The sequence below is a fragment of the Diabrotica undecimpunctata genome, unplaced genomic scaffold (genome assembly GCF_040954645.1).
Source record: "Diabrotica undecimpunctata isolate CICGRU unplaced genomic scaffold, icDiaUnde3 ctg00002468.1, whole genome shotgun sequence".
In the NCBI taxonomy this organism is placed as follows: Eukaryota; Metazoa; Arthropoda; class Insecta; order Coleoptera; family Chrysomelidae; genus Diabrotica; species Diabrotica undecimpunctata.
In genome coordinates, this window is record NW_027313670.1 from 1 (window position 1) to 10,761 (window position 10,761).

At 32.4% G+C, this 10,761-nt stretch overlaps 1 protein-coding gene across 1 annotated transcript; it reads right to left on the bottom strand.

Annotated features, from left to right (window-relative positions):
- Positions 1 to 5,928: 5,928 nt before the first annotated feature.
- LOC140431994 (regucalcin-like) lies at positions 5,929 to 10,437 on the bottom strand (the record flags this gene model as incomplete). Its single annotated transcript, XM_072519860.1, has 2 exons — positions 10,198 to 10,437; positions 5,929 to 6,132 (listed from the first exon to the last, which is right to left on the bottom strand). Coding segments are annotated over exons 1-2 (361 nt in total), but the record flags the coding sequence as incomplete, so codon positions are not given.
- Between the last annotated feature and the right edge of the window lie 324 nt (positions 10,438 to 10,761).

The window sequence follows — 10,761 nt, forward strand, 5'->3', positions numbered from 1 at the left end:
CGCGCTATCTCAGAGTCATTCTTGTCGAAAACATATTTCATTTTTTTTAAATTAATTGACCGTTACTTCCAGGTGCCAATTTAATTTTCGTCTTTAAATTATCTATTAGTTTTACTGACTCACATTAATTTATCTCTTGTTTTTCTAATAAGGTAATTGTAGTAACTATTAATTTATAATTGTCATTGATATAAGCGAGTTCCTGTTTCAATTTGGATTTTTTAATATTTTTTTACTTCTCGAATGGCTTCGGAAATATCATCATCAAATTCTGACATAACTAATTCTATTTCATTGCAGTATACAAAGTAAAAAAAACTGCTTCGAGCCAGGTTCCCCACCTTGTAATTACTGGTTTAAGTGGCAAAGGGACACCGGTAAGTCTTTCTTTATATAAACTTTGATCAGATAAAAGGCATATATCGAGCACAGTTTAATTAAATCTTGCCCAAGTACTTTCGATCCCTAGATCATCTTCAGGGGCATTTCGTCAATTGTGGCCTATCCGGCAAGAACAAGATGTCATAAACATATAAATGTACATTACACTACACTACAAATGGACAAACAAACACTTTAAAATAATTTAAGGAAGGCTACATTACTTGAAGAAGCCGGAGACAGAATGCATTCTGTCTCCGGCTTCTTCAAGTAATGTAGCCTTCCTTAAATTATTTTAAAGTGTTTGTTTGTCCATTTGTAGTGTAGTGTAATGTACATTTATATGTTTATGACATCTTGTTCTTGCCGGATAGGCCACAATTGACGAAATGCCCCTGAAGATGATCTAGGGATCGAAAGTACTTGGGCAAGATTTAATTAAACTGTGCTCGATATATGCCTTTTATCTGATCAAAGTTCATTTATTCGAGCATTTAACCTTATATTTATTTCTTTATATATTTGCACCCCCAACGGAGCCTTTACAAAAACTTTTTTCATAAAATTTATAAAATTATTTTCCAACGGAAACAGATTTCTTATTTCTTCAGCAATTCTATTTACCCCGTGGGCTACACAAGTGCAATGCATTAAATTAGGATAAAAAATCTTTAAATTAACAGCAGCTTTTAACATATATGCCGCAGCATCTGAAAGCATTAAAACTATTTTATTCACTGGTATAGCGTTGGGTTTTCTCGCAAAGTTTTCGTTCAAAATTCAAATCATTAAATTAGCTATATACCTGCCGCATACATCTGTCGTTTCATCCACGATAAGATACAAAAAATTGCCCTCTAACTCCCGCTTAATTTTTGAAATACATTCCACATAACATTTTTCCACAGTATGTTTTCTCAATGTACTCTCGTCCGGTAAGGATTTATTAAGATATTTTTCGAAAAAGTATTTAAAACTGGGGTTATTAACTTTATACAGAGGAATGTTGGATGCAATCATCATCTGGCATAAAGCAAATTTAAATGCGTCTTCCTCCTTTTTTTTGAACTGCTTAAACTATCTTGCAGAGATATTTGGACTAACTTAGAGTGGGGTTCCACAATGCTGGTCAATAAAGTACTCTTTTCTACTTGAAATCTGAGAATTAAAAAAAAATAATTAGAATTCTAAAACCGCTTTAGAATTTAGTTATGTTGTGGGACGAGAAAAAAAGAGAAAAAATAAAACTTACCGATTTGCCGCATGGTTTACAAAATGCTCCATCTCATTCTAGAGACAGTTCCGAATAAGGTGCGATCCATAGCCTTAATTTAGATGTCATCTTTTCACACAAATGTCTAAAACGTTTTAAAACGTGTTCTTTGCTTTTCGGTATACGCAACAAAACTAAACTAGGATATAGCAATTTGTGACTAAACTCTGATACAGTAACGACTGTACAACTGATAATAAACTAATAAAGCTTAGGGATTTTCAAATAGTTAACCCTCAAGTCTCGATCAGGGACATTTTCCTAGAAATCTGTTATATAAACAAACTATTGATATTTTATTATTGACCCAAAATTTTATTATAGAATGGTTTAGTAATAGAATAATATCATGGGTAATACCATGAAATTTTAAAAAAGGCACAAATAGGCGGAATTTACGAAAAAAGGCAAAAAGTGCAAAAAACAATTACAATAGGCAAAAAAGGCATTTGGCCTATAATCCGAGCTTTATTTATAACCATCTAGCGAATTCTTCACGAGCAGTAAAATCTTCTTGTAGCAGTGCTTGTACCTTTGTAAAATAAAAAGGATATACATTTTGGCTGTGTAAGATATTTCCTACGGAAGATTTTGAAATTGTGGGATACATGGCAGATAGTCTTCGAACGATAATTTCTGGATGTTTCAACTACCATTACAATAACATCTTCATGTGGTGCTGTTGCATCATCACGTCCCCTCTTTCAATATTTTTTGGGACCACTGAACCTGTTTCTCTTAATCGTTAATAAAGAGCTATACATATTGCTGAGTGGGATGACGATTGGGAAAGATAAAGACAAAAAAGTGATGCGGTAAAATAACCTTTGACCCACCAAAACGAACGCCTATGACCAGTACTAGAAATTCGCAACTAATGGAATCGATTTAACTCTGGATGATAAATAACCTTATTAGTTTTCGTTTTTATAACTAGAAGCGTTCTGGAGGTATTAAAAAAGAACTAATTACAAGGCGCCATCTTCAAAGAGCTCTAGCACCCTAAGAAAGCATTTTCGGATGAGGTAATATGGGTTAAATGGTCTTAATATCTGAGGAACTTCCGGTCTTTGCTTGTCAGGAGAGTTTGTTGTCGCCACGCGCTATCTCAGAGTAAAACCAACTAATAACTTTTGTTGATGTTGCAAAAGTTTTTCGATTTAAAAACATTTATACACAGATAGAAAGCATAATATTTTAATTGAAAATTTTGAACAACAAATTATTGACAATTGAGGCGTTCTTTGCAAAAACTCATATGTCAGTTTTTTTCGGAAATGGACTTACACCATCTATGGTTTGAAGGACTAATTACCTACATTCCTGGCGTAAGAAAATTCTATTAGAACCACAGTTGTCCAAGATATAAGCGACAAAAATATAGGCGATTCCGCATAAACCCCATATGTCAAGCGCAATTTCCTGCAAAAACCACAGTTGTTAATGACTATTGGTGTTTTTGCAGGAAACTTTATCGCTTGGCTTTCACTTGATTTTTATACGTTAACGTTCTTTCGAATACTTGTGTTGTGTGATTTTATAAGTAAACACCATAAAGCAATTTAGTAAAATGAGTTTTATAAAATTTACAAGTAACAATGAATTCGAACGACAAAGTTGCCAAAGTTGACAAAGTAAAAATGTGCCATTAAAAAAAGAAAAGGAAGGTGCTAAGACGTACAGAGATAAAACAGGCAAGAGTGAAGGGACAAAACATGTTAATTATAAGGGCATAGAAAAAGCACAAGTACAAATGGGTCCCAATTGCAGGTAAGTTACATATATTAATTGTCAAATGATGAGTGAAACATTTATTTATATTCCTTTTAGGTGTTCACGGTTTCAATGTTAATCTAAAATTATTGATGAAGAGAAATCTCGAGTTTTCGATCACTTTTATGCTTTGGAAGTAAAATTAATCGCTTTATTTAAACAATTAAAATATTAACAAGTATATTTCATTGTAGAGCCAATATCTTATCACATTCCAAAGCAAAGAAGAAGCTGAAAAAACGCTGAAATTAGGGATGTTTTATTAACAGAAGTAGAAAATGATGCGCCAAGCCAAGGTTATATTCTGCAAACGCTCAAAGACCAACATTCTGCTGCCTATAATTATAAAATAAGGTTGGAAAAAAGAGAAGAACCAGTATTTGTAAAGGCTTTTTGCGTTCTTCATGACATAACAATGAAATAACATATGAAAGGGTTCGAAGGCTACAAAAACATGTCTTTAATGGTGAATCAGCACCAAAGGATAAACGAGGCAAGCATCCAAACCGACCAAATAAAACGGTAGAAAATATATTGGCTTTGATTTAGAGCCATGTCAAGTCTTAAAACCGACAGTCTCATTATTCAAGAACAAAAAATCCGAATACCTACTACCTTCCTGAGACGCTATCTGTGAAAAAGATGTATAAAATATTCATAGCAGAACATCCCGGTGTAGTCTTGTTATAGAATATATTGGAAAATATTCCATACCGAATTTAACCGTAAATTTGGCTTAACGAGAAGTGATACATGTGGTACTTGCGATCGGTATCAAAGTAAACTATTAGCTAGTTGTGACGATCCAGAAGACGTGCCGAAATTAAATATTTAGAAAAAAATCCACTTACAGCAAGCTGAGAAGTTTTATGAACTAAAAGGAATATATAAATTAAAAGCACGTGATGATTCAGAGAACTACAGTTTCTTGTCTTTCGACTATATGCAAAACCTTCCAATGCCACATATACGTACCAATGCAGTATTCTATGCTAGGCCGCTATGATTATACTTATTTGGTGTGCACAATGATGGAAATAATACTGCAACTATGTTCTCTTACATTGAAACTATTGGAAGAAATGGACAAAATGAAGTAGTTTCATTATTGTTCCAATATTTACGATCTAATGAGGTGACGACAAAGAATCTTATCCTAATAAGCGACGGATGTACCAGACAAGATAAAAACTATGTCTTATAAAATTTTTGTACTTGCTTGTCTATAGTTTACATATGTTTGAAACTATCACACATGTATTTCCTATTAGAGGCCATTCATTTTTAAGTTGTGACCAAGATTTTTTATTGATTGAAAAGCACAAAAAAATCTGAAACCATCGAAATGCCTAAAGAATGGGAAATGTAATCAAGAATACTACGAGCAAACCATCACCGTTTACCGTAACTGATGTTAATCAGTCTATGATATTTAACATTTCAGAAGTAGTAACTTCATGTTTCTTAGATCAGTTCATCCTCCAGTGAAAATCCAAACTGCGCAAATGTTGAAATATTCAGTTAATGAACTTGGGGTTGTTTTAGTAAGACAGACTTATACAGGTAGCTGGGAAAAATCCCTTATAAGAAAACAAACGTGGTACACCGAAAGAGTTTGAATTTAAACCCTTATATAGTACGCGTTAGGATATTCCTCAGGGAAAAAAAGAGATTTAACCCAATATTTGAAAAAAAAAACAGAGGCTCAAAACTTTTATAACGAACTGCTCATAGTTTCTGGTCATCAGTCTGAAAAGATTACCGATTTAGACAAAGACGATAACAGCAGTGGTGTAAGTGATGAAGACTAAATATTTTGTTTCAAATTTCAACAATTTCATATTTCAATTTTTCACATTTCAACTAAAAGTTTTCGTTCATTCTTTATTTTAGTTTATTACTATAAATATCCTTCATATAAATTAATCCTTCATAATTAAAGCAAAGGAAAAAATAATATTATTTATATTGTAAACTGTGTGTAATCATCAAAATAATAAATCACTAATTTGAGAATTTCCGTAAACTTATACGGTTCAATTAATTTTTTTTAATATCTTCAACGTTGTGAATAATGACAAATTGGGTTTTTGCAAAGAACGCCTCAATTGTTTTGATAACGATAACACTAGTTTGTGAAACTAGCTATCTACTATATAACTATGCAATTTTGTACATATATATGTGCATATTGGATCTGTTTTCTGTTGCATAAATTCTAGTTTGTGCTTATGTCTATACAGTTTTAAAAACTTAGAATCATAAAATAACGTTTTTGTCTATCTACACATCTATAGTACTTGGTATTTGTGATTTTTGATCGCATACTCATTATTCACTATTTATTATTTTCTCCTTACTTTGTTAATGTTAAATTGTTACTTATTGACTATTTATATGTTAATTTGCAACTGTTATTTAGTTACTGGTTGACGTATTTATTATTTTAAGTCTCAAATTATTTTCGATCTACGACGTTGGTACAAAGAAAAAACTTTTACCTGCCCAAAGTCTTCCTTTTTTATCACATTTTCCATCATTTAATATATTTGGAGTTCCAACATCTACTTCATATAGCTTTCTCACTGAACTTACGTTTGGACTTTCTCCATCCCATTCAACTACAGCTACAGAGTTATTCAAACCCACTACGAATTCGTTGTTTTTGTTTTTGACTGGTATTACGAGCGAAACGTTGTAATCACCTAAAAGTACAGAGAGTAAATATTTTAAAAGTATAGAAGGATACGGCAGAAACAGTTTGTGTATAAAGTCATCGAAAAAAAATTGTGTTTTTCGTTCTTTTGAAGGGTTAGTCATGCCAAGAAATCCAAAATAGCAATAGATACGTATCCTAACTTTTGTAGAATTGTTTGACAACTTTACACTAAAATTTAAAGAAAATAAAATACTAAAGTTAATTTTTTATATGTTGGTAAGAATGGTAAGAGGCTCAAATTAAATCCAAACGCAACCGTCTACGTACATTTATTTTGTTATCGTCCTTACTCGAAGAAATGAGTACAAAAATGATGGAAATTTATATGGGTAAATTGTTGATGCATAGTGAAATGGCTTGATTAAGCTTGGATATACAGTTTACTTTAATTTCGATCGACATTTCACTTCATCTTCCCTCACTAGAGGTCGCTAGTAGCATACTGTGGTAATTATTTTTCCTATAATTGCCATACCAGTCGGTGCGTTTTGATTTGGTTTAAGTCTTCTTACAAGTCTCTCTGATGACGGGTAGACCCAGAAACACATGTTAGAGAATGGTAAGAGGCTCAAATTAAATTCAAACGCAACCGTCTACGTATATTTATTTAATTTTTTATGCAAATGCAATGTTATTTATGAATTTTTTAAAATTAACTATAAAACTATTTACGAATGTATCATAACATGAATAATTAATTAAGATTAATAAATGTGGGAGAAGCTAGTAAAAAATTAGGCTTATGGAGACAATATAGACAAATTGAAATACACTAAATAGGGGGAGTACCGTATTGGGAAAGACCACTCACTAGATAAGTCAGTCAAGAGTGGAGTCCCACAAGGATCAGTACTTGGACCGCTAATATTTTGTATCTACACTAGTGATCTTCCGCTCATCCTATCCAGTAAGGTTTCCATTTACGCTGATGACACGAAATTATATGTGAATCCAACTATTAACCAACATGTTCTTCAACAAGATCTTGACGCAATATTCAAATGGTCCTCAGAATGGTTACTTCCGCTTAACATTGAAAAATGCGTTGTTTTACATATCGGCAAAAATACCCATCACTACCGTACTTTATTAATGGACATCCCTTAAACTCGGTAACCTCCCACAATGATCTCTGAGTGATAATTAATAGTGACTTAAATTGGTCTAAAACTTTACTCAATATACGTTAGACCTATTCTTGAGTTTGCCGGAACAGTGTGGAATCCAGATCTCATTCGCGATAAGATCCCAGTTGAAAATGTTCAGCGTAAAGCCGCAAGCCGGCATACGGCCGTGTAAGACCTAACTATGAAGATATATTATCCATGGCTCATCTTACGATATTCGAGCAGCGACGTCTTCGAGGTGATCTAATTATGTCCTTCCGTATTTTAAAACATAATTTTGGGAACCTAAGCACCATATTCACTTTGAATCAAGACGAAAGATTAAGAGGCCATCGATATAAATCGAGGGAACAAACTACTGCAAGGTCCAGGGTGAACTTATTGCCAAATAGAATCTTTAATATCTGGAACAATTTGGATCAAGACACATATCGGCAACTAGTGTTAACATCTTTAAAAATAAACTTGATAGCGGTTTATTTTATTTATAGGATTGTGTGTGTGTTTTTTTTTTCTCGGACAGCATTATTTATTTATTTATTTATTGTTTCACAATTCAACTTTTGTATGATATACTTAATTGTTTATGTTTACTTAACTTTATAATTGGTATTAGATTTATAAGGATATTTCTTATTTTTGATTTTTGGGCATAATAGGAGCTCGCTCCTCTGCCCTTATTTGCAATATAATAATAATAATAATAAATAACGTCACATGTCTACTCATGCCCTTCTCCATCCTGTTTCCCATGTATTTACAGTAATTTACACTCGGGAATGTATTTTCATCCATTCCAATGCATTCCTGCATTGACAACCTCCTGGGTAAGTAAACTGACATCTTTGAAGCTGCTCCGCTAACTTTCCGCACCAATCTCTAATCAAATCCTTCTTCCTTACCCCGGACAGGGTGAGGTTGGTATTTTATGGTGTTCCCAATCTCATTACTTAATGATAAATATCCGTCCCATGACAAAATAGCCGCAACTATTTTCTCAACTGACTCAACATTGATTGGAACTGTCGTATGACGTATAATATACGTGTTCTAACGAAATTTGACCTCCCTCCCCCCAGAAACTCAGAAACCAAGAGTTTCTTCAACATAAAAAAAACAGGTCAATTTGTATTGGGAGGGTGACGAATTTTCATGCAAAATTCGTGTCCTAGAATGTAACACCCCACTGTCCAGCATCAACTCCCTGTTTTTTTTTAATAGCAAGTGCGGTTGACTACCATTTGAAAGGTATTTTTTCTCTACACGACACTATATTTTTTTTAATTTACGGAATAACTTTAAAGATAATTTAAGATTTACGCGCTATCTCAGAGTAACATACAATAATGTAGTCTATTTTCAAAGACTCTTACATTTGCAAATGCCTCCGGTGCCAATAATCGGCATTCTGTCACAATTCTTTGTCGCAATTGTGCAAGATCTGCAGACGGAGTGGCGTATATTTTTTATTTTAGGTATCCCCACGAAAAAAAATCCAAAGGCGAAAGATCCAGTGATCTGGCCGTTCACTCTATTGGACCCCTCCTGTCAATTCAATGACCTGGAAAACCTTAATTCAAATATTGTCTTACGCGTATATCATAATGTGTGGGTGCCCCGTTCTGTTCGAAAGTCAGTTCATCCTCTAAAAAATTATTATCAGATTCCAATGTGTCAGTGATCAGTGTCCAATAACGTTATTCTCTAAAATGCCAATCCATATATTTAATTCCCGATATTCGTGTAAGTGTCTCCATTAATAAATGAGAATTATTGTTACTTCAATAAAGACAATTATGCCGATAAACTTCACCATTTAACATAAAATACACTCTTCGGAAAAACACGTATTGTACAATCGATGTTGGTTGGTATTTATGATTTCACTAAATTGTCCACAAAATTGAAGTCGACGAACAGAATCATCTTCGTTTAATTAATGAAGTAATCGTATTTTATAAGGGTGAAATTTATGGAATTTTATAATTCGATAAATATTAGATGCTAATACACCAGATGCACGATATACTCGTAGTTATCTGATAGACTGACGATTATCCATTTATAAATGACAATTGACCCAATACCGCCACTTCAACTGCTTCATTTCGCACTTGACGGTCTACTTCGTGCTTTGTGTTGTTAACGTTACCTTAGCTTAGAACTTATTAATGAAATGTTTAAAGTATTGGTGACTTACGTTTTTTTCTGTGTAGTTCGTACTAAATATCGTTGCCGTAGCCTTACCACACCGATTATTTTCATAGTTTAGATTAAATAATTCTACTTTTCCTTCACTATAATATCCCCCTTTTGTAAGCTTTTACACTAATATCTCTGATTAATAAGTCGTTGACAAATCTAAAACCAAAGGTAATCTGGTAAACCCTAAAGAAGATAATTAGGATTAATTATCTTTAAAAAATTTCATATGAAAAAGTAATAATTTTACAAGAAGAAAAAAAATTATATTCAAAAAATTAGTTAAATCCAAAATTATCTTTAAGTAATTAGGTAAATTAAAAAAAATAGAGTGTCTTGTAGAAAAAAAAAATTACCTTTCAAATGATGTGCCACTCGACTACACTTGCTATTTAAAAAAAACTGGGGGTTGATGCGGGACAGTAGGAATTATATTTGAGGGCATGAATTTTGTATGTGTTTTCTTAAATTTTGAAGAAACTCCTGGTTTCTGAGTAAAATTTTCGTTGGAACACACTGTATATTATATCTCATTGTCAAATCTGTCTGTACGAAAAATATGGCGGCTGATGAAAAATTCTATTAAGAAATCTAATGCGACATTTTAAAATTTTTCTCATGAATATTGCATATATCTAAATTAAAAATTGTTTGCATAACAGTAACAAAGTGCTCAAATGAATATTCCTTGAAAACAAATGTAACAGAAAGTATTTACTCACCAATTTTGGCTTTAGTAAATTTCTTCGTGGAGGGAACATATTTACAAATAGTACCTTCGACAAAATCTACAAAATACAAACACTGCTTTTTATGATCCCAATGTGGACCTTCTGCAACTTCAAAACCATCTACTAATTTCTCTATTACAGGTGCCATTTTTTTTTTCAGTCGTATCCTAAGCCACAATTTTTTAAATTAATCTTTAAAGTATTTGTCTTAATGTCTGTTTTATACGATGATCAATTTCTTTTATTTAAATAAGGTATTAGATTTCTTTCTCTGAGTATTTATAATCTAGGACTTAACTGGTTTTGGAAACCAGGGCACATAAATATAGCAATTAACTTTAAATGCGTTAACATATTAAAGTTACGTAACCTTGAATTTGATAATTAACTAATAAAATACTAAAAGTATACGAGAACCTTATATCGTAAAAACTATTTCCAAAATAGCTATATTTTAATTAATTATTAAGGTGTGCAGTTTTATATTTTAGTGAAGTTTTTACATTTTAGTATTTACAATTATATCTATGAACCCTGACATCTAAAGTAAAAGTT